At 48.4% G+C, this 24,528-nt stretch overlaps 1 protein-coding gene across 2 annotated transcripts in view; it reads right to left on the bottom strand.

Annotated features, from left to right (window-relative positions):
• Positions 1 to 12,492, bottom strand: part of LPIN1 (lipin 1) — a 95,830-nt gene extending 83,338 nt beyond the window's left edge. For both annotated transcript variants that reach the window (XM_035000608.1, XM_035000609.1), the window contains exon 1: positions 12,436 to 12,492. In XM_035000608.1, the coding sequence (XP_034856499.1) occupies positions 12,436 to 12,486 (51 nt within the window). In that variant the 5' untranslated portion in view covers positions 12,487 to 12,492. The remainder of the gene's footprint in view (positions 1 to 12,435) is intronic.
• Positions 12,493 to 24,528: the final 12,036 nt, after the last annotated feature.

Here is a 24,528-nt window from a genome sequence, read left to right as displayed (position 1 = left end):
CAGGCAGGGAACTTTGATGGTGGATCCAGGGTTGTATACATTGGTCAATACTCAGAGAACTGTACAGTGCAAAGAATACCACTCTCGGTAAATTTCAAAAGTCAAACAGGATGTAGGAGTGAAGACAGAATGCAGGTGGTGACTCAAATGAGCCTAACTGTATTATAAATGAATCACAGAATCACACTGAGGATGGAGAAGAAAAGAACTGACCTAACTCTGGCAGCAAGTGTTTTGACTGGATAGCATGAGGCTAACAACTACACGAACTGCATATAAACACTGTCCTCCAGCTGATAAATGAGTTTTTCACAGGGGCATGGATTAACAATTCTGAAACTGCTTCATCTGGGTACTGGGGTTGAAAATATAAGTAAATAAATTGTAGATAATAGGAGTGAGGTTTCTTGCTGTTGGAGAAAGATTCTACACAAAAGTGAAGGGGGGAAATCCTAGATTGTATCTTGTGGTCTGAACTGGAGTCAGATATGAACTCATGTTTGAGATTCATGGATGGGTGAGTAGGTAGATAGGTAGATAGATAGATAGATAGATAGATAGATAGATAAGATGGATGGATAAATAGATAAGATAGATCGATCAACATACATGTCTGTCTATGCATAGGTAGGTTACTATACACACATATATGTTTATCTCTTTCCACTGAGAGGGACTAGAAGCAGTGACACTCCAGTAGTAGTGAATACACACACACACACACACACACACACACACATCTTGGTTTTTAAATATCATTTTCCAATAAGGGAAACTAGGGTTCACTGAAGAACTGATTCCAGGGACTGAACAGGGGAAGTACCAGATGAACCCAGAAGATCTTGTGGTACCACAAAGTAAAGAAGTGCCAAAGAAGAAGAAGGAGGAGGAGGAGGAAGGAAGGGAGAGAGAGAGGAGGGAGGGAGGGAGGAAGGAACGAACGAACGAATGAACGAAGGGAGTGAGAGAGGGAGAGAGGGAGGGAGGGATGGAGGAAGGAAGGAGATGGGCAAGCATGTTGAAAGAGTACAGAAGCTGACCTGAAACACCTCCCAATGACCAAATTCAGAACTTGTCCAACAAAATAGCATTATTAGATTACAACCCAAATAACTCAAAAAAATTCATGAATCCATATGGAAATAAAAAATAACCGAATAAAGAAGTGAATAATGAAAACGCAGCTCTTCCTTGAAAAATTCTAATTAAAAAGAAAGAATGAGGGAAGCAGAAAAATCACCATTATATAACCAGTAATAATTGTCATGGGCAGGATCCACTGATGGAAGCTAAGGTTAGTGCACAAAGGTAAAAGCAGAAACAGAATATTTCCAAGGTTTCAAAACATTTAGTAATTACAAAGGGAAGTCAGAGTGAAAAGTCCAGGCAGACATGGCCTTAACCGGGCCATTGAGGTTAACATCTTGGGGATGCACACTGAAACCACCCCCTCACCCCCCCGTAGAAAGTACTGGGGCGGCACATTGGCTCTGTTGCCTTTCCTCAATACCATAACAACTTCAATGTGATCATGAGAAGACATTAGACAAACCCAAATCAAGGGACCCTCTAGCCACTCTTCAGCAGTGTCAAGATCATGAAACAAAGGGGACTGAGGAACAGTCACAGACTGGAGGAGAATGGACAATTCAATGCCGTCGAGGATCCTGGATTTGATCCTGGAATAGGAAAATGAATTGGTAGAAAAAGTGGTAGAATCTGGATAAATTTTGCAGCTTAGTTTAAAAAAAAATGGATCACTGGTTCAATATTGTCACCTTCTCTTAGTATCAAATGATTAGTAAAGACCCAAAGGCCCAAGGAGTCTGGGAGAAAGAGCACGGTGAGTTCTCGATGGGAAAAGAGGACACAGTCTTGACTTATGAAGAGGGGGTGGTTCTGATCCAGACCTTGAAGGATCATCGTATGACAACCAGTAGAAATGAGTAGAGAAGAGATTTGGGTCAGGTCCGGGGGTAGAGACGGAGCAGCAAGTTTATCAAAGGTTTGGCAGTGGTAAAATCCAAAATGTGTTCGGTATTCACTGTGCAGGTTACCAAAGAGAAAATGCCCTTATGGGTTTGTTGAGTGATTAGTATGGAAAGGCAGGCTGAGACCAACACATCATGGCCTCAAATGGCAGCCAAAGAAGTTAGTGCTTTATCCTAAAGGCCCTGGAGAGCCACTAAAAGCTTTTATAAGTAGGGAGTAAAACATTATGAAACCTCCATTTTATGAAAATGAACTTGGCCATGGTGGGCAGACCACATGGGGTGGACAGCAGAAGACAATTTAGGTAGACGACTTCTATGATGGTCTACATATCCAGTTACAGGGTCAAGATGTCATCAGGAGCTGATTGCAAACATGGAGCATTGATAAAGGGGCAGCGCATTTCCAAATTTACCCATTTCTAAGTCTGTGTAAATGGAGAGCTCCAGGAAAATAATACTGCCAGTCACCACCCAGGTTCAGGGTGAGATGCAGGAGCATCTCTGCAGTGCTGACTCCATGCTATGAAATGAGAGTCCTTATACACCACCCCCCAGTGAAGTCCTTTTTGGTTGTGGGAAAACTGACTCTTCATTTGTTTCCCCAACTATCCATTAAAGAAGGGCCAAAGATTCAGAAAGAAAAAAAGTGTTTTGGGAACCATGGTCACATTTATCCCTGCCAGGGGCCCTTGTGTAAGCATCCGTCTATAGAGACTGCCTGCTTTGAGAAGTCTCTGACTCCCACACCATCCCAATTCAGAAACAAAACAAAGAAAAAAATGACGGTCTTAAAATCCCAATGAAATTGAACTTCCTTTAAGTATTTGTTTGCTTATTACTATTGCATGAGTAATTACTCTCAGTACAACAAATACCTCTGCTCTATGGAATAGAAGAAGGAAAGAGGAGGGAGCTGGTGAGGAGGGAGTGCAGGAAACCAGAGAGAGGAGCCAAAGGCAAATTTCACCTACTTCACAAGGGTGCTGTGGGCTCCTTGGATCCTGGTCTGGGAATGGAAATTCCCGTCCCTACTGCCTCTTGTCCTTCTAATGGGAATCAGACTCTGGAGATTCCAGTTAGGCACCAACCTGGAGAATTCCCTGAAAATATGCTCAATGTCAATGCAAAAAAAAATATATATATATATGCTCAATGTCAGTTGCTGGTAGATACATCTAAATGGTATTTTCCATGTTAATGAGATAAAATATTGGAAAAAATCATTTGTATAAATTAGAATTTTATAATATGGCCATTTATGGCCAGGGTTAGCGTTCTTAAAAGGACTCCACTAGAAGGCAATCAATTATACTTAATAGATAAAGAGACTTTTATAAAAGCCCAGAGCAAACCAACTAACAGAAGGTAGAATCAAAACTCCAAGAGCCTTGTAATAGGCTTTAGTGTTCCCAAATGTCAGTCATTGATTCCATTCTCCAGTGAGTTCTGTGCCTGAGAAGCCAGCATGGGGAGATTTTGACATACAACACAGGGAAGAATTTAAAACCTCATTGTGCTCCACCCTCCCTGCCTGCCATTTACCTTAGATGCTGGAGGAAAGCCTAGTCTCCCTCATTTGGAGGGCATATTGGCAGGACCCCATTCACCTTCCATTAACTTCGCATGGGAGTCCCTGTTCACGGGAGCTTTGGCCTGCTGGTCGACCTTCCTCATTCTCCTGGTTGTCTAGTTCTCAGCTGGCTTGGCCACCACTTACTGGCCATCATTAGAATAGGCATGGCTGGCTCCTTCCTGGTCTTGCCCTTCTCTCTTTCTCTTGATCTTGCCCCTCAGCACCCCCTTCCCATTTTCTCTCCTTCCTCATCATCCTTTCCTCTGCAGGGGGTCCAGGAAAAGCTCCTCGTTGGGTGGCAGTATTGTGACCACCCCCCCTGGGCTTGTGATGTCAGTACTTGGTGGTGCCCTGAGAGAGAAGAAAGATGAATGAGGACTAAGTAAGGCTGCTGCATGGGGCTAGTTTGAGCCTAGCACTGGATTCAGAGCAGAACCTGGTCCACAGTGGGGCTAATAGGAAGCTTGGAGTACAGCATGACCAAATCCCTTCACAAAGTCGGATTTTGCATTGCTGATTTTTGAATTCACGACAGGCTAAGTAGAGGGGATTTTTAATCCAGAAAGCTGTCCCCCAACAAATTGAAGAAATGTTGAGGGAGGAACCTGACTTATCTCTTTTTTACCAAGCATGGAAATCTGGTGTTATGTATTGTGTCTTTGATTAAGAGATTTCTGTAATGGATGTTATTGCCAAAAAAAGCATCAATTCCAAGAAATTTAAGGCTACATATGAACTCTTAAGTCATATGAAGCCTAAGTCACAGGGGGAAATGAGTAGCTACAAGATACAATTGCTGAATTGTTGTCCAATCAACTAAAAATAGTTTTAAACTGGTGATAAAAATGGAAGCTTATTCTATGATCAGAATGGAACCCTTTAAAATAAGGCAGTTACTTCTGCACAAGCATCTAAAGTCTTTGCTCAGGGGGCACCTAGGTGGCTCAGTCTGTTGAGCGTCCTACTCTTGGTTCCGGCTCAGGTCATGATCTCAGGGTCATGAGATCAAACCCCGCATTGGGTTCCATGCTCAGTGGGGAGTCTTCTTGAGATTCTCTCCCTCTCCCTCTCTTTCCCTCCCGCCCTTGCCCCCACTCATGTTCGCTTGCACACACGTGGACACAATCTCTCTCTCTCAAATAATAAATAAATAAAATCTTTTTAAAAAATTAGCCTGCTCAGATGTGACCCTGGGTGCCCAAGATTGGAATGGGCTTATCTTCTCACAAGCAGTTTTGGGGCATGGTGAGAATGCTTACTACCAAATGCTATGCATCAGAGTCGAAGGTGAAATTTGAAAATACCCATTCATGAACCATGGGCCACCTCATTCTTTGGGAAAATCCAGAATTGGAGCCAGCCTCAGTCTTCCAGACACATGAAACATGCTAACCCCTTCCCACATCTTTGGATGGGGATTTTGAATCCCCATGGAAAAGGTACATTTGAAAAACCAGTTCTTATAAGGAAGAGAATTTTTTTTTTCTTTCGTCTCTAGCTCATGGTGCCTTAGATAGATTCGTGGTCACTGCAGAGTCCTAAAAAGAATGCTCAAACGTCAGAAGGCTGGGTGGTAGGTTCTAGTAACTGCCCGGGATTTGTACATTGCTTTGTTGACTTGTCATTATGCAACGCAGCACCGTTCAGTAATTCGTGCAAATGTAGCACGTTCAGCTGTCCTGGATAAGAGAATGCAACTGGAAACAGCAGTTCCTAAAATATCTACAAGTCCTTTCCACTAAATACTAGTCTTTTCCTTTTTTTTTTTTTTATCATTTTATTTTATTTTACTAGTCTTTTCTCTAGTTTCTTCAGATCTTGCCAACCCTTCCTTATGAAAATCTGGGGGCTAAACAATATTCACTTGCTTCTTAAATTGTGATCCTCCTCTTCAAATGTGTACACCAGTGTGCGATATTCTACGGAGACCAGAAGGGATGTTCAATGGGCCCCGAGACTTCAGCTCATGTAACAACCTGCCAGCCTCCGTAGAATAAGATCATGTAGCTTTGCATATTTCCAACCTTGTGATATCAGGCTGCACGGATATATGCCTGTTAGCCTCAAACAAAGGAAGTAATTTTTGCTAGTCTTCTCTGCAGGTCAGACCACACCTGCAAAACCACATCCAGTGCTGACCATCAGACCTGAGAGCCATAAGGACGGCAACGGGCCAATTGGAAGAGGACGATCCAGCATGAAAGGGAAAGCCGAACCACTCTCCAAGTGTTTAATAATAACCAAAGCTGTGTAACCTGCAGAAAAGCCCCGTGTAGGGAGTGGGACATGGAGAAATGGGGACCTAATATCAAGGGCTGACATGCAAGAATGCAATTATGTTTGTCTGTAGATCCTAGACAATCTGTGATAGTAATGAAAAGGACCTAAGAGGACAGGTCAGACCCGTGCAGACAACCTGCACTGTGTCTGGAGCCCAGGAGTTCCTAGCCGGACCCCCAGTCGGAAAGGGGCTGTGCAAGTTTTCCCAAACATGAGGCAACAAGTTGAACTAGAATCCCCACTGCTTCTCCCAGCCCTGACTCCATGAATCAGCTCTCTCCTTCTCCCTGTCTTCCAGAGGGAACTGCTGTGTCTTTTGAAAAACTAATGGGAGGTTAGCAAAGAAACATGAAAACACTAATTCCAGAGGATACATGCGCCCCAATGTTTCTAGAAGCATTATCTGCAATCACCAAATTATGGAAGCAGCCAAGTATCCATGGATAGACGAATGGATAAGGAAGATGTGGTATATATACAACGGAATATTACTCATCCATAAAAAAGAAGGAAATCTTACCACTTGCAACAACGTGGATGGAGCTAGAGAGTATATAGTGCTAAGCAAAGTCAGTCAGAGAAAGACAAATACCATATGACTTCATTCATATGGGGAATTTGAGAAACAAATGAGCAAAGGAAGAAAAGAGAAAGGGACACATCAAGAAACAGACTCTTAACTATAGAGAACAAACTGATGGTTGCCAGAGGTGGGAGGAGAGATGGGGGAAGCAGGTGATGGGGATGAAGGAGGACACTTGTCGTGATGAGCGCTAAGTAATGTATAGAATTGCTGAATCACTATATTGTACACCTGAAACCAATATAACACTTTACGTTAACTACACTGGGATTAAAATTAAAAATTTAATAAAAAATAAAGTAAAAAATAAAAACACATATCTTAATGAAAAACATAAAAGAATTCTGGCTTAGGCTTCACTGTACCGCACCAGAGCAATGCACAGAGGAATGGTGGTCTGTGTGGAAACAGGCAAGTCGAGGTGGGAACACTGCCCTCGGATTCTGCTGGATTGAGCTTAGCTGCTCTCCCCTCACACACATACACTCCCCTCAGAAGATGACCTGGGTGTTTGGAAGCACAGAAGCCCACCGAGGCTTCTGCCCCAAGAGGAGAGAAGAGACAAGAGAACTCTGTCTAAAGGGATCCTAAGAGGGGAGCCTGGGTGTCTCAGTTAAGTGTCTGTAGATTTTGGTTCAAGTCGTGATCTCAGGGTCATGAGATCAAGCCCCACGTCAGGCTCCACGCTGGGCGTGGAGCCTGTTTAAGATTCTCTCTCTCCCTCTCTTTCTGCCCCTCTCCCTTACCCTCTCTCAAACAATAAATAAAGTGATCCTGAAAATAAGCTGGTCTCAAAAGAGTTCCAGATCTCCCCCTGAACCAGATCCCAGGTTCTAGCTGTAAGTAACCCAAGTCCCCAGAGGGAAACTCTATCTTTTCCTCCCAGAACAGTGAGGATATTTAAAAAAAAAAAAAAAAAAAAATCCCATAGGTCCTTCTGGAAGCTGGAGTGTCCTAGGTAGGGCATGGCTCTGGGGAAGTGAAGACCTGGATATTCCAGTCTGTGCTCTCTGTCACTTATGAGACCCTGCATGTGTCACCTCAAGACCTCAGTCTCTACATTGGAAAGCGAGGAAGTGGAGATGGAAGATCATCAGCTCTGACCTGTCTGCAATGTGACTTCATGGGGGTACAGATAATCTTGCATCACCAGCCCTGCCCGCCCATCCCCCCAAACACACACAGGCGTCACTGTCAATCCAGGGTCCATGGCACCCCTCATCTCTAATCATTTCAAAGGATACGGAGATAGTTTCAAACAAAGAAATAGATGGGAATTCACTTTAATTTTAAAAATAGATAATATCCGGGCGCCTGGGTGGCTCAGTTGGTTGAGCAACTGCCTTCGGCTCAAGTCATGATCCTGGAGTCCCTGGATCGAGTTCCGCATCGGGCTCCCTGCTCGGCAGGGAGTCTGCTTCTCCCTCTGACCCTCTTCCCTCTCATGCTCTCTCTATCTTATTCTCTCTCAAATAAATAAATAAAATCTTTAAAAAAAAATAGATAACATCCTACCCGATACTTTCTCCTCCCCTTGCTCCCTCCCCTGGGAATGTGAGCTTCTGAAGTTTCCTTGAAATTTAATGCGACATCTGGAAGTAAAGGGAAAATAAATGCATGTTTGTCTGGGTAGCAGTGGACCTCGGGAGGGCCCCCCAACATCACAGCTCTGACGCAGGATATAAGAGCAAGAGGGAGGAAGGAAGTCTCCCGGAGAGAGGGGCGAAAAGCGCATCTACGCGCAGCTAAGAGTGTGGGAAGCCAGAGTACAGACTGAAGGTACTAAATGCAAAGAACAAATGACAAAAATTCAAAACTGCTCAACAGAGAAACTTCTTATGGAGCAGCATCTTATAGTGCTTAGGAACAAAGACTCTGGAGCCAAAGGTATGGGTTCAAATCCTAACCTTGGCCCTTACAGGCTATGTGACCTTGGGCAAGTGGCTCAACCTCTCAGCCTCAACATCTCTCAAACAGAGCCAGTAATAGGACCAACTTATAGCGCTGCCGAGAGGAGTTAAATGAGTGAATGTGTATAACACTTGTAGACAAGAACCTGTCACATAAGGACCATATAAAGGTTTGTTAAATACATAGGAAAACCAACGACCTATATGAAAATCATGGTCATCCAATTAGAAAAGACAGATCCCAATTAAAGCAAGTTCCTGTTTTAAAATATGTTTAAAACTGTTTAAGATATGTTTAAAATGGTTTGAAATATTTAAAATAAAATTATATAAATTTAAAATTTAAATACATTTTAAGTACATATTAAATGTACTTTTTAAAGCTTACATTAAATATATTTTTAAGCAAGTAAGGGCTTAAAAATAATGAATGTGAAGGTTTCCAAGTGGCAGACTAAGGGAAAAGCTTAAGGACAGTGGCGGGGGGGGGGGGGGGGGGGGAGCGGGGGGGCGAGAATGGGAAGCTTATGTTTTTCCCCCTAATGAGGAAAAGACCCCCAGGAAAAACACATCTCCCCCAGGAAGAACACAGTGGGGGGGAAAACTCCATATATAAGAAAGGCAGAATCTGAATACAGAACAAACTAAAAGAGGGTGAGATTATACATAAATGGCGGAGTATAAGAAAGGAGGATGCATTTGTCCCTGGTGTTCTGTAAGAATCAGCTACGTTCTCCTCCAGCAGAGCGGAAGTCCCAGGATGATGTGCAGAGAGGACAGGGAAATAGACCAGAGGTAGGACCACGAGACTGTGGCTGTGTACCATGGCTGGTATTTCCTAGCTGATTTTCTAGAAACCAGGCACATGGAGCGCTTTGATGAAATGTTTCAAAAATAAATTTAAGTCTAGACAGAATCACTTCCCACCCCCCATGCCAAAATATGCTCCCTCCAAGAAGACTACATTTTAAATCCAGTCCTTTTTCAACTTACAGGCAGCAAGGAAGACAAACTTTTCAAACCTAAAGCAACAAGTTTCAAGCAACTGGAGCAGGATAACCCAGAATTCTGAGAATTGCTGCTCTTACAAGAAATGTTGCAATCCAACCACAGGCTGGCTAAGAAGGAGGTGTTTTCAAGTACATGCTGCTCATAATGAACACAACAGGAAAGATGAGCGAGGCTTCATGTAACAAACTGCTCCACACATTCCTTCCCCTTCGCTGAGCAAGATGGGTTAAGCCGTTTGGGCGAACATTTCATTGCTTGAATGTCCCGCCAGAGTTCAAGGCTGTCTGTCTTGAATGAATCTGTGTGTGGGTGTGTGCACGTGGGGATGGAGGTGGGAGGCATGGCGGTGCATGTGTATTTCTTTGGGTTTCTGCTTCCCAGAGCTACTTCATCCAAACAGAGAGCTAGACCTCGTGGGGACATCCTGAGGTCCATGAACAATCAGTCACTGAGTTCTCTGTACTAATGAGCCACATGTAACCCCAAGATGGCACATGTCACAGAGCGTTGTCACTGTGCCATTTTGTATTCTGCCACCTCTTCTAATGGCTGGTGAGCCCTTGAACCAAAAGCCTAACCGTGACACGCTCATCACTGACTCCCGGGTACCCAGCCCATCTGCACAGCAAGTAGGACAGAGCCAGAGCCGGAGAGACAGGACAGACGCGGAGAGGCTCCCCTTGGAGACGGCAGCCACACACAGTTCAGCATTTCCAGTCCACACCTTGCCCCCAGCTCCAGACCTTACATCCAACTACCTGCTGGACACCTCCAGACGGTCCACAAACACTTCACACTCAATGAGGCCAACAATGAACTCCTAACTGGTCTCCCTGCCTCTAAGCCCACCCCATGACTGGCCTCTAACGGGGCTGCCAATCTGAGGGGGCATCGCCTGCTTTAGGACCTTCCATGCCACCCGCCCCCATTACCATTACCTCTAGGGTAAAGTCCAAGGTCGTCGGGAAGGCAGACACTGCCCCCCATCCCCTGCCATTGGCACCCCTGCTTCTTGCTCTCCTCCACTTGCATTTCCCACTGCTCACCTGGTCCTACCACAGGCCCCAGGTGCCCAGACTCAGCGTGCTGTATGTCACCTCCATGCCTGGCTAACTTACAGCTCTTTCAAGACTCTGCATAAGACTCGCTTTGTCCTAGAAGCCTTTCTTCTGAATTGCTTCTAAACTCTCCACCCACCCTAGCTGAGTTCCAAACCCCTCTTCTCTTCTGCACGGTGCCTTGGGCTAAACGGCAAGCATGTTATGTTTATGATTGAATGAACTCCCCACGTGCACACGTTGAACCTCAGAGAAGCAAGCAAACGTGCTCGATGACACGCATACTCTTAAGTGGCTGGGCTTAGGGTCCAAGGGCAGGACGTATCCTCCTAATCCAGTTCCCCTGCCTTAGACGGTCAAGACTTTCTGTCACTCCACCCTCGAGACAGAAACTTCCTACTCCGCATCTCCTGTCCACTGCTTCTGATCTTGTTTCTAGATGAGCCGTGTGGAGGGCAGTGCAGGGCCTGTGGGAGAGGCCCAGTGGCTTGCCTCTCCTTGCCTCCCGCTCTTGTATACCATTGTTGCTGCACTGTGCATGGCCAGAGGCTGGGGCGGGAAACCTGGTGGCCATGGGTTCCTGCCCCCGGGCTACGGAATGGGAATTGACCCCGGGAAGCAGCCTCAGACTGCCTCGTGACCACCAGCCTGCAAGGCCCCCAACAAGAGGAGAGGCTCACTTACCGGGACTTCCTGCCTCCACTCTCCTCCGTGGAGGATGGCTCCCCTCACTCGGGGCTCAACTGCCACTAACTGCCCATTGGTCAGGATTCCGGGCCTCTGACTGGGCCTTGTCCGTGCCAGTCCCCTCGGAAACAGACCTGCTCCTCACCGAATCCCTGGGGCAAGGCCTCCCTCAGCTGCCTTCTTCATTCATTCAACCAGAGCCTGTGCATTCAACTCCCGGGAGAACCTCTCCTTCTGGCCAGCACCACACCGGGCCTTCTGAGTCCCCATGCTGGTCCACATTTTGTGCCTGGGTCCCTCTCCAGACTGGAAGCTTCTTGGGAACAGAGACTACAGGCTACCCCTGTTCTGCATCCCCAAGGCTTAGGACAGGCCACCCAGGGACAAATGAGTGTTCAGGCTTTATCTCTTCTTCCCTGGATCATTCCAAAAGCCTTTTCTTGAGCCTCGCCACCCCCTAACTTATTCCCTCAAGTCTATCCTCCACAGGAAAAGAGTTCAGGTTTAAGACCCACAGGGGTATACAGCAGGTCGTATGATGTTGCTGAAGCTTACGGTACAGTTCTGGGGCAAGGTGAGGGCACTATGAGACAGGAACTAGAGATGAAGGTTGGGCCCACCACCTGGGTGCTACAGCAGAAATCCCCTCCCCAGGCACAGAGGCTCCGCGAGCCAGATCCAGGACGAGTCCAGAAGCCAGAATGGGCAAGGGGGCGGAGGATGGGGCTGGCCCTCAGACTGTGGGACATGCAGTCTCGGGAGATCCCAAAGGAAGCGTTCCTGGACCGCAAAGTACAAAATACAGTCACAGGGACAATCTGCAGGGCCTGGCCTAAGGTTTGGGGACCACACGGGGCAGTAGGACTGACGCGGGAGGGCAAAGGAACCAAAGGCCGCAGGAGGAGGAAGCCGAATCTGCAGAGGGCCTTGAGGGGCCTGGGGGCTTTTGTTAGATCCATGTGACCACACACACTAAGGACCGTCCGCCAGGGGCAACCAACAAATGGCTCGGGTACCAATGTGAACCTATTCCCATGGGTACTAGGCAGCCATGGAAGGCTTTTTAAATCAGGGAGGCAACAAAATCATTTCTGTGCTCCGCGGGAGGATGGATCCAGGGAGAAGAGGTTAGAAATTAGCCACATGTTCTTAGCTCCATGCCGGGCTTCTCGAGCCCTCAGAAAGAGCTGCGGGCCAACTCCGCCAGCATCGGGGGGAGGGCGGAGACCTGGTTTGGAGGCTGCGTAGATCCATAGCAGAACGTAACAGTTCGTCAGAGCATTTGCTCTCACCTCGGAATATAAAGGTAAAATGGCACATTCACAGCAACATCACTCACATTAATGTTCGAAGGCCACACATTTCTAATCCAGCCAGGGTCTCTCATCATTGGAATCTGAAAAAGAAAACCACGAGAAATTAACGAATAGAAATGTTCTGGAAATAGACAGTGGTCATGATTGCACAACCTTGTGAAGATGCTAAGCCCCACTGCACCGTACCCTCGAACACAGCGAATTTTATGGTACGTATTTATATCTCAAAGAAAAGAAATTAAATAAGAGGAGGACGTGCTGAGTTTTCTCCGAGCGTGTTTACGGAGAGCGTGAGGTCCGGGTTACCCGGGGCACATTATGAGGTCGTAAATCTCCCCCCACCCCTGCCCTGTCTCCACTTCTCTCCTTCCCGAAGCGCATGCGGGGCAACGTGGAGAAACCATGGGGTTTGGAGTCAGAAGTCATGCCTTCCAGTGCTGCCTCTCTAGTGTCTTAGCTGTGACTGCACAAGGCTTGTTTTCCTAGCTGTAAAATGGGTATAATAGTAACCCCAGAGCTGGCAGGTGCATTGTGAGCATTGATGGAGTCCATTCGGGAGGAAGGGTAAAGCCTAGCACATGGACAAGCTGGTCAGACTGCTGGTGTGGCCCCACCCAAGCCAGGGGGGCCTGCACCATCCACTTTTCCTACAGGTACCCCAGGTAGAGCCCCCAAATGCCGCTCCCACGCTGGTGTAGCCTGGCCTAAGGGATTTGCTGAGGGGTTTTTTTGTATGATTTTTTTAAAAGATTTTATTTATTCATTTGAGACACAGAGATACAGAGAGAGAGAGCATGATCAGGGAGAGAGGGAGAAGCAGGCCTCCCGCTGAGCCAGGAGCCCAATGTGGGGCTCAATCCCAGGACCCTGGGATCATGACCTGAGCAGAAGGCAGACACTTAACCGACTGAGCCACCCAGGTGCCCCAACATGCTGAGTTTTTGTAAGCCTCAAATTCTACCTAAGTCATACTCAAAAATATATATGCTCCGAGTTCAACTACGGCAGCCGAGAATCAACAACCTTGGAAGCCCCTTATGCCTGTTTCCCTTGTCCTGTCACCCCCTCACCTGTCACCGTACCTGCTACGCATTGGTTGCATGTAGCTTTTCCAGCCCACGTTGTTGATTGGCTGATGTGTTACTTAAATCGTCATTTATTGAGTTTCTCTCAGGGGTCAGGTACTTAGGTGGGTAGACGGAATGCACAGATGGGTGAAATGTAAATCCTGCGTCGAGTCACTCACAATCGAGCCAGGGTTGGGCAGGAAGACAGGTAGACAAGTGTGTCATTTCCAGGGCGACCATTGAGACATGACCAGGGCCCCCTGGGAGCACAGGAGGGAGCCAACTGTTTTCCGGCAGGGAATACAAGGAATTCTGTGCCATCCACAGAAGGTGATGTGTGAGCTGCTTCTGAAGGATAAGTGGGGCTCTCAGAGGAGAGAGGAGGGAGAAAGGCCTTTCCAAACAGAGCAGAGATCATGCTCAAAGAAACAAAGGCATCACATGTGTATTTGGAGAATAGCACAGAGGGCCCCATGCCTGGGGAACAGTGGGAGGGAGCTTTGGTGGGGCCATGGTCAGGAGATGTGGGTAAAGTAGGGCCATTCTCTTTTTCAGAACAATGCCCTCCTCAAACAAGATCTTTTAGGAGGCCCTATGTAAACAGACAGAAGGGAACTGCCACAGTGTTGGCCGTTCCTGGTGTTGGTTGCAGAACCCTGAGGTTCCAGAGAACCCAGTTTGAGAACTGTCGCTGGGCACAGTGGGAGGTGCAGCAAAGTGGGATGAGCAGACCTGTGTTTTACAGGATCATTCCGACGTCTCGTATTAGAAGCAGAGGAGTGAATTCAAAGGCTATTCTAGCAAAGGATGGCCAGGAGGCAAGCCAAGGTGGGAAAGGGGGAGGGAACAGGGGAGGTAACAAGGAACGGGAGGCTGGGGGCATGTCCTCATGGTGGAATCACATGGGCGTGGTGAGTGATGTGGGTTGGCTGGGTGGGTGAAGAGAGAGAGGCTGAGGATGACTGAAGTCTGTGGCCTGGGTGACTAGGTAGATGATGGTATCATTAACTAAATGAGGAAAACCGGAAGGATAAATTCCAGGAGGACCATTCTAGTATCCTGGAAACTACATCTGGAATAAGATGATTAGAGTCTCCTACAACAGGCCCTGGAAAGGCAGCAGCTGGGAGTCAAGGAATCCCACCCAAGTCTGAATCTTTGTTGGGAAAGTGGGACAAGGAGAGCGGGTTCTGCATCTACGAACTGCTTCATATGGCCATTAATTCAGTCCTGGTCTCAACAGAATGATGCATTTGGAATACTTCTTGGAATCCAGTTACTGCCCCCATTTCAGCTCCTGTGGAACATTAGAGCATGCTATAAAAAATCATGCGGCTTGGATACAGATGTTCTAGACCATCCAACTCAAATTCCTCCTGGGGCACAAGCATGCGCTGGGTACAATGGTTGTACTCATTTCACACTCACAAGGCCGGCTAGGAAGGCCGGTAGCAGTTTAAATCCACAATGCTTGCATTTGATCCCGATTAAAAATCAAGCTTTGAATCAAATACCAAATATATGTTTTGCTGCCAGGGGAACTCTGAACCCTCCGAGGGTTTGGTTTGATTTCAGAGATTAAATATAAACACAAGAACACCCAAAATGGTGAACTTGTGTATTGCAACAAGAATTTCTCTCAAAGTCAAGAAGAAAATGATCTCATTCCACCCCACAACGATTTGTCCGTTGTCATTCAAAATTCTTTTTTTTTAAAGATTTTATTTATTTATTTGCGAGAGAGAGAATGAGAGAGAGCACATGAGAGGGGGGAGGGTCAGAGGGAGAAGCAGGCTCCTCGCCATCAGGGAGCCCGATGCGGGACTCGATCCAGGGACTCCAGGATCATGACCTGAGCCGAAGGCAGTCGCTTAACCCACTGAGCCGCCCAGGCGCCTGACATTCAAAATTCTTAACACAGAATTTGAAGCTCAGCCTTCGGAACCCACACGCCAAACAGGGAGCAGTCAGGGTGGATACCAAAAATGAACTTGGGTTTGAACCCCAGTTCTCCCCCTAAGAGCTATGTAGCCTTCAGCATGGAAGTCTACCTTTGTAAGCCTCAGTATTATCATCTGTAAAGAGAGAACAGTAAAATGGTTACCCCGGAGCTGATGTAAGAATCAAGAGATAATGCCATGTAATAAGGTCATTAGGGTAGAGCCCTTGTGAAAGGGGTTAGCGCCTTCTAAGAAGAGACAGCAGAGATATCTCTCTGCCGTGTGAGCACACATTAGGAAGGTGGCTGTCTATAAGCCAAGAAATTCCAACAAAATCCAACCACGTTGGCAACCCGATCTTGGACATCCAGCCTCCAGAGCTTCGAGAAATAAATGTCTGTCATGTAAGGCACCCAGCCTATTTTTGGAATAGCAGCCTGAGCCGATGGACAAAGGTCCTGTTATGTTTCGAATCATCTCTTGTCCATGGTTATATACAGTAAAGCATATGTAGATGACTGACAGAGAAATAGGTAGACAGATATAGAAAAATGGGAAAATGCTTGGGGAATGAACATAGTAAACGGGGATCGACGAACAGAAGATGGGAAGACACTTTCCTACTGTATTTTCATTTTATGCTGGGTTGTTTTGCTTGCTCACTTGACCATGCTGATGGGCACGGAGTAAAGAGCACTTGAGAGAGAACCACAGAGACTGGTCATGGTCTGGTCAGTGCCTCTGCCACTTAGAGGTGGGATCATATGGGAAGTTTCCTCTTCTAAAGAGCCAACATGGTGGCACCTGGGTGGCTCAGTCCATTGAGCATCCAACTCTTGGCTTCAACTCAGGTTGTGATCTCAGGTCAGAAGATCGAGTCCCACATCCGGCTCTGTGCTCAGCGTGGAGTCTGCTTCAGATTCTCTCTCCCTCTCCCTCCAGCTGACACTCTCTTTCTCTCTCAAATAAATAAATAAAATCTTTAAAATAAATAAATAAAGCACCGACACCGTGCTACCTCCCCCGGGGCTGCTAGGAGAGTCTACTGAGAGGTGTACTTGGAGGTGACCAGCACGTACTATGTACTTAGTGAAAGCTGAATTTGAATCTCAGTTGCGTCTTTATGAAGACTGAAATCCAAGTCCCTGGCTCAGTGCTCCAACCCTGGCCCACCATTTGCTGGAGTTCCCACTTATGGGACCCGGGTCCAAGTTCAACTTCAGCTCTGTGTGTCTCCAGAGGTCTTGCTGCACTTGCACTGAGGCACAAACATTTGGACAGTAGGTTCCCACAAGCGCAGAGGGGAAAAGGGCGGGGCGGGGGCGGGTAGTCTTCAGACAGAAATGCTTCCAGATTACCAGGCGGAGAGTCCACAGCGATGGTCCAGACTGTTTCCAGTTTACAAATGGGGCATATTGAAGTTCATTTGTGAACTTATTTTGAAGTAGAGAATAACATTCTCACCCTGAAACGGTCCTATCAAAGTGAGTTCACTTTTCCGGGGAAGGGAAGGCAGAGGAATGCACAGCACCCCTTACAGCTCTCCGGAGTCTTAGGGGCACCAAGTTCCATGTAGAAAGCCTACTTTTATGGGAAAAGTCATTCAAACTCCCACCGAAGTTTCCAGGAACACAAGGGACCCGTCCGGGAAACAGTGGAAGGACAATCGCTCTGGGGATCGGGCAATTCCGGCTTTAGTTCTGTTTCTCACTTGCAGCGAAGAGGTCGGAGAGGCTTGGGCAAGACACTTCCTTCTCTGGGTCTCAATTTTTCCAGCAGTCACAAGATGGAGTTGTACTAGGCGACTCCTCGCTCTTTTTTATCTCCAAAACTCTGTAAGTCCAAATGCGCCTGCCCTCCTACATCATGATTCCAAGGACACATTCCCCTTTCTTTTCTCGGTCAATACAACCTGAAGTAAAAGAAGACGGTTTGTTCTGGTGGGGGGGGAGGGTGTGCTACAGGCAGTGCTGAAATTAGACCGAGTCAGGCCCCAGCCTGGGCCCCCCAGCAATGGTAAGAGGGTCTGTAGTCAAGGGGATTGGATCTAAGCCCTGGATACAACATTTAATAATGCTGGGTGTTGACTGGATCACTTTGTGTCTTCGAAATTCCTTTCCCCCTCAATTATAAAATGAGGGAAAGACTACTTCCTCCACCTTCAAAGTAGCAAGGGCATGTCAAGTGTTTCCAAAGTCCCGGCTCTCTGACCCACTCTCTGAACTCATGGGATTACACTGGGCCCACTCGGATAATCCAGGATAATCTCCCTATTTTAAGGTCAGTGATGAGTAACTTTAATTCCATCTGCAACCTTAGTTCTTTTTCTCCATGTAATTAATATGTTCACAGTTCCAAGGCTTAGGACATGGATATCTTTGAGGGACCACTATTATTCTATCTGGCACAGCCTCCTAATGGGATCACCCTCATCCCTGTTTGCCATCCTGCTGTTCAATCTCCATGCGGCAGCCATGGTCATCTTTTTGACAATCTGATTCTGTCACTTAAAACCATTCACGTAAATATATAAAATGTATACAACGTTTTAAACCCTTCCTTAACTTGGTGAACAAAGTTCCCACCCGCCTGTCCGGTGTCATCTCCCACTTGCTCCTTGTGATCTCTCTGACCCAGTCACAATGGCCTTTTAACCCCTCCTATTCAACCTACTCCCTCCAGCCACAGGGCCTTTGCATGTGCCATTTCCTCTGCCTGAGACACATTTCAGCTGGTTAGCTACTACTCACTGCCAGAGCAGACCACAGCCAAGTGTCACCTCCTCAGAGAGGCTGTCCCTGGCCGCCTCAACTTGATCACATCATAACTGCACCCCCTCACAGCACCCTTATCACTTCTCCATAGCATTTAACGCAGTTTGTAAAGCTACATTTGTTTGCCTAACTGTTCAGCTAATGACAGCTTCCTCCATAAGGGGCAGTGCCTGTTGTCCTTATCATCGTATCCCCAGCAGTGTCTGGCACATAGTAGCTATTCAATAAATACTTGCTGAATGGAAGAATAAAAGCATGATTTTCTCCATAGACACATGAGGACACTGGAGCTCAGAAGGTCAAGGGACTTAGCCAAGGTCACAGAGCTAGCAATCGAGGGTATGTGAGCCGGGATGTGACCCAGGTTTGACTGACTTCAAAGCCAGGCATCACTCCATCCGCATTTCAGGCTACTGGTGTGGATGGGGGCTAGGCGCGGCCTGATTTTTGTACTTTTCCTAAGGGAAAGAGGAAGGCAGTGTTGGTCCCTGAAGCTCTCCAGTGGCTTCATGTCTTAGATCACTAAGGGGAAGTTTTCACCTGTTCCTGGCACGTCCTCCTGGCCATGTGTGTGAGAGCTGAGCTCCCCCAGGCCTCACCATTGACCAGCAGTGGCTGCCCTGTCCCAGGGCCCAGTGTTCACCCAGACATTTAACACAGAGGTGCACCTGTCTCTGGAGGGTGCTCAGCCCCTGGGGCCCGGGCAGAGGAAACCGCATGGATTACAGGCCTGCAATGGGGAGCCAGGGCTCAGAGGACCCAGGACTGTGGGATCCCAGCTGCACGACCATGACCAGTTTGGCCCCTTCCATTGGCCTCAGTATCCCTGTGTGTACAATGAGGTGGCTGGAGTGGACAGGATATGTCCCCTTCCTGCTCTGACATTCTGTGTTCTCCTGGGCATCCATGGTATGGTCTGTGACTCCAGACTCTGAGCACACCCCATACAGGGACCTGAAAAAGGAACCCAATTTAACTTCCCAGATAGAAATCCCTCCCCAGAAAGACGTGAACTTCCCAGATAGAAATCCCTCCCCAGAAAGACGTGACCCCATCACAGGCTCTTCCCCAAGCCTCACCCTCCATCACACGCACTGGAAAGACAAGTAAAGGAGGCGGCGCACTGCCCAGCTCTGTCAAGGTCACGGCCCTCACCACTGCCACCACCTCGGGCCCAGATGCCACGCCCAGGAGGGTGCTCAGTAAGGAAGGCTCCAGCCTCACCTGGGATGTGTAGGCTGCATCCGTGCACGCTCGTGTGTGCATCAGATTGCAGACGGCCTCGGATTCTCGCTGCCCCGCCCGCCGCAGGCCCAGTCCAACAGCCCGGCCCTCCCATCTGGGCTAGCCTGAGGGCCCTGCGTGCTCAACAAGACCCAGGACAGGTGAAGCTTTACAACTCCAGAGGCTGGGTCGTACGAAGACTTTCCGTGTCCCCCTCAATCCTCCGCAGGCTCTTTCTGGGGGACGAGGCTGCCACGTAAAAGGTTAGCCTGCCCAGTCTGCAGTCCCACTGAGCCGGGCCTTCCAGCCACGCGAGGGAAGCCTCCATCACCACCTGACCAGGCCACACAGCAGTCAGGCTCCAGCGGATCGGCTCAGGAACACACGGGAGCCCAAGGATCATCCAGCCAAGTCCTGCCCTAATCTGGCCCCATGAACTCATTCGATCTGAGAAAGTAGTTGTTTTAAGCTGTTAGGCTTTGAGGCATTGTGGTCTGGAGGAATAATTGACCAGAACAGGGCATGTGCCTTGGGGGACAGGGGGTCTGTCTTGCACTTCTCTATGTGTTTATGTATAAAATGGCATCTGCGTATCTGTGGCCAGTGAGGGATTGGGCCCGTTTCTGCCAGTGTGTCTGTGTTTGCTTGTGTCTACACAGTTTGCGTTTCTGTGTGTTCGATGTGTGGGTGTGCGTGCGCATGGGTGTGTGGGTGTGCGTTTATGAGGTGGGCTCCTCTGCGTGAAATCTAATCCCATATTTGAGTGTGTCCTTGCCTGTTTATGGAAAGAACCCACATAGACCATAAACGTATGCACATGTGTATGTGTCTCTACTAGGACAGGATTGATTGGAAAACAAGAAAGGAGCCTCTCATTAGAGGACTCTAATGGGAAATTTAACTTAAATTCAATGAATATAAGCTTTCACTGAGTACCTGCTGTTTGCCAGGCACTATGCCAGGAGCTAGGCATCCAGAAGCAAGGAAGAGCCAGTACAATGCTCTGGGCAGGGCCAGGGGCGCAGGGAAGACGCCGGGGAGGGTCAGGCCAAGGTTAGACCCCAGGGTTCTCAGGGCAATCACGCAAGGCTTCTTGAGCCCCCGAAGCCCTGGCATCCTGAATCTGGAAGATCGCTCACCCTGAGTCCGCGAGCGGGCAGCTTGGGGCCATGCCATCGCCCAGCCGGGCCACAGTCCCCAACGGCTTCTCAGGGGACGGTAGTGAGCGTTGTACAAAATCAGCTCCATGGTGGAGAGACAGACTTGGAAACATTAGAGAAAATCGAGATAAAGACGATCTTCCTTCAGAGCTTCTCAGTGCCCTTACAACATCCCTGTACATCACCAGTCTCCACGAGGGAATTAGAATGTAGCATTTCCCCAAACCACATAATCTTGAAATCCCCTTTTCACTGAACAAATGGTGGTTTTCGTAAGTCAGGTAACTTACTTTGGAGAAATGATGCTGCAGAAATAACAGGTGTTGGGTCCAACCCTGGGGGTCATTCACCCACCCTTCCCAACTCCATCGACCACCCCCCCCACCAGTAGAGGTTAACGTAGCAGTTTCCAGAAATCCAAGTCTGAATGGGGAGACTCACAGGAGAAACGAGGAGAGGGTGGGGGGGTGAGGGAAGGGGTAAAATAAACAGCAAAACAGGTGTGAATGTTTCTGAACTGAGGCCAGAGGGAAGGAGGCTGACCCAGCCCCCCCACCCCCGATAATCCCCCAGCACACTCCTCACACAGTTCTTCCTGCAGAGATGCTGAGCACACACCAGGGTCCCCCTCTGAGCTAGGCCAGGCTAAGTAAGCCAAGGCCTATCTTTCTCAAGCATCCGCATTCCTTGGTGTATTAACCATGTCTTTTATTTTCCGTATTTCGTTGCTTGAATATTTAGGGCCTTGCTGACCATGGGGAGACCGCCCCTCTAGGCTAGCCGAGGAGAGAAACCAGCGCCATCTCCATACCACAGAACACTTACTCTTAGGATTAAAAAGAAATATCAGCCATTTTTATTTATTTTCTTAAGAATAAAAAACTTTGGGGGGCACCTAGTGGGGGTACAGTCGGTTAAGTGTCTGACACTTGGTTTTGGCTCAGGTCATGATCTCAGGGTGGTGAGATCGAGCCCTGAGAGTGGCTCCATGCTCAGCAGGCGTCTGCTTGAGATCGTCTCCCTCTGCCCCTTCGCCCACTCACGTGGCGTGCGAGTGCTCTCTCTCAAATAAATAAATAAATCTTAAAAAAATAAAAAACTCTTTACTAGTGACTCAGATGAAATCCTGCTTTCCGTGGCTGGCTTCTCTGGGTCCCAGAGCTTGATGACATTTATGAGCAAGCCTTTCCTATACAAACCAACCAATCCAGAGCCCATAACTCAACCACCTCCTTGATGAGACACTCACCCACTCGGTGGCCAGCCACCTGCCCTGTTCATGGCAGGGCCAGCTTCCAGACCACCAGGAACAGCCCTAAGGCCCAGAGCCTGCAGAAATCATTCACACTAGCCAGTCCTGCCTGTCGATTCCTTCCCTTGGAAACCACAGTAAAGGCTCCTGCCCACATGTTTCTCCTTGTTCTCTGCGCTTCTTTACCCGCCTGGTGCTTCCACGGGCGGCCCGGGGTGGGGGGTGTCATGCTTCCTGTTTCTAGGGCTCTGTGAGTATTCTCAAATTCTTCCTTCATGCCAGTCATTTCCGTGTCCATGTGTCTTACATACCTGAGTAAAATAGCTCTTGGGTACACTTAAAATATTTGTCATCCCGATGCCGCAAGACCAGAAGGTGAAACTCAGCAGAAACAGCCCTGATAACCTCGAGGCAGTGACATCTCGGTTGGGGGGGGCGGGGAAGGGGAGGTTACACAAAATAGTCAAGGAACAGCTTTAGCATAGCCACTGATGAAAGCAGGCCGGCACATCAGCCCTGGATGCACCGATGAGGGATACAGGTAACTTTCCATCGGGGGACCACAATATAGACTCTACACTCTGACAGGCTTGAGCTCAAATCCTAGACCCCTCACGAACTAAATGTGTAGCCTTGATCTAGTCTTTTTTTTCATCTAGTCATTTAACTTTTATGTCCTTCAAGCTTTTCAGCTATAAAATGGGCATCAGAATATATTGTAATTATGAGGATGAAATATGGATGAAGTTAAACCACTTAACACAGAAACCTTTATGTATTATGCATTCAATAAATGCCGTATTTTATTATTATTATCATTATTATTACTACTACTACTACCTATAAGCAAATGGTGTAACTAAAGGTATGATGCAGTTACTCATTTTTTTTTAAGATTTTGTTTATTTTTTTGTCAGAGAGAGAGAGAGCGAGCACCCAAGCAGGGGGAGTGGGAGAGGGAGAAGCAGGCTCCCTGCTGAGCAGAGAGCCCGATGTGGGGCTCAATCCCAGGACCCCGGGATCATGACCTGAGCGGAAGGCAGACGTTTAACCAACTGAGCCACCCAGGCGTCCCGCAGTTACTCATTCTTATTGAGAGTCCACTGTGTGCCACCTGGGCCAGGTGCTGTGGACAAACTTGAATGTAGAGAAACCAGTGAGGACTGGATTAGGCAAGTCCACTCCTACATTAATCAAGCACATGCTACATGCCATGCCCTGTGCTAAGTACTAAGCTCATCACTGGAGCAATTACAAGATGACTAAGACCTGATCACCTGAGTTATTCATAGTCTGGCGGAAAAACTGGTGCAGAAATGCATCTGAGTAACCCAACCTAATGGGTGCTATCGTGGAGGCCGAAACCAAGCGCTGGGGTAGCCCCAAGGGAGGAAAATCTCCTAAGGAAAGATGAGGGAGGGTCGGGAGTCATCGCAGAAGAGCTGGGCATTGATGATCAATCAGGAGTTCGCGAGGCGAACGAGGGAGGATATGGCAAGCAGAAACGAAGGTGCAGTCACACAGACACACAAATACTAGCATTGTTGCAAGGCAGTGGGGGGCCAAGAACACAGAGTGAGCGTGGAAAGCGGAGCTAAGCAACAGCACGGACTCTGGAATTCAGGAAGAGGAGCTGAGGACTGACACGGAAGGAAACAGGGTGTCACTGAGGCGTTTGGCCCCAAGTGACCATGTGAGACCAGCCGAGGCTACAGAGGGTCGGCCTGGACGCCCAGGAATGCGCAATGGCTCTGGGAGCAGGGAGTCGGCCCCTACGGACAGCCACCCCCCCAGGTGTGTGCCCACCTGGCGCTGAGAGCCATGCTGGGTCTCTGGAAGCCTCACCAGCTCCCTGTGAGAGAGTTTCATCAGCATCAACCTAGAAATGAAGAAGCTGAGGCTCCAACCAGCTTTCTATGACCTGCCCAAGGTCACACGTGATGGCAATGGCCAAGGGGTGAATGAACCCAAGTCTGTCCAACCCCAAAGCCTCTGCTCTTCCCTCTCCACCGAGTGCATCCAGAGGGGCCAGGGGGGCCGCTGCAGTGGCCCATGGGGAGGGCGCGAAGGGGCCAGGCCAGAGAGAGCACACGGTGGGACAGAGGTCAGGAGGAGAGCCTGGAAAGGCCACACAAGCAGGGAGAGACCCCCGTGCACTATGCCACCTGACGGAGGTTGGTCAAGCCTACGGGGACCCCCTGATGCAGCACTGTGTTTCTGCCCTTGAGCAGATGCCGGGGGCCACACTTGGGGGAGAATGAACTGAACTGCAGGTGACCTCTAGGCAACAAGCCCCCAGCACCCAAGTCACACCTGACGCATGGTGACCCTTAGAAGCTACACTTAGAGGGACTTCATCCTGTGCGTCAAGGTGACGGCCAGCAGCCACACCTTCAGCCTCCTCAGCGTGAAATAAGAACACACACCCACCGTGTGCCCAGAGCTCCCATATTCAATCCCTATCATTCCCCATTGTTCCTCTCTCCTCGCTGTGGGTACTACCGTCCTGGTTTGTACTGGAGACGCTGAGTTTCGGAAAGGTTGCGTAATTTTCCCCAAGACCACACAGCTGACGTGTCCTTTCCACCCTAAACCCTCATTCGGCTGGCCGGCTCCTACTCACCCTGCGTCTCCTTCGGGACGCCCGGCCACCTCCCGCAGGTGGGACCAGTCAGGTCCTCATCAGCGTCTCACATCAC

The sequence above is a fragment of the Mirounga leonina genome, unplaced genomic scaffold, assembly GCF_011800145.1.
Source record: "Mirounga leonina isolate KUSES-001 unplaced genomic scaffold, KU_Mleo_1.0 Mir_125, whole genome shotgun sequence".
Lineage (NCBI taxonomy): Eukaryota > Metazoa > Chordata > Mammalia > Carnivora > Phocidae > Mirounga > Mirounga leonina.
This window is presented reverse-complemented; position numbering and strand designations above follow the sequence as displayed.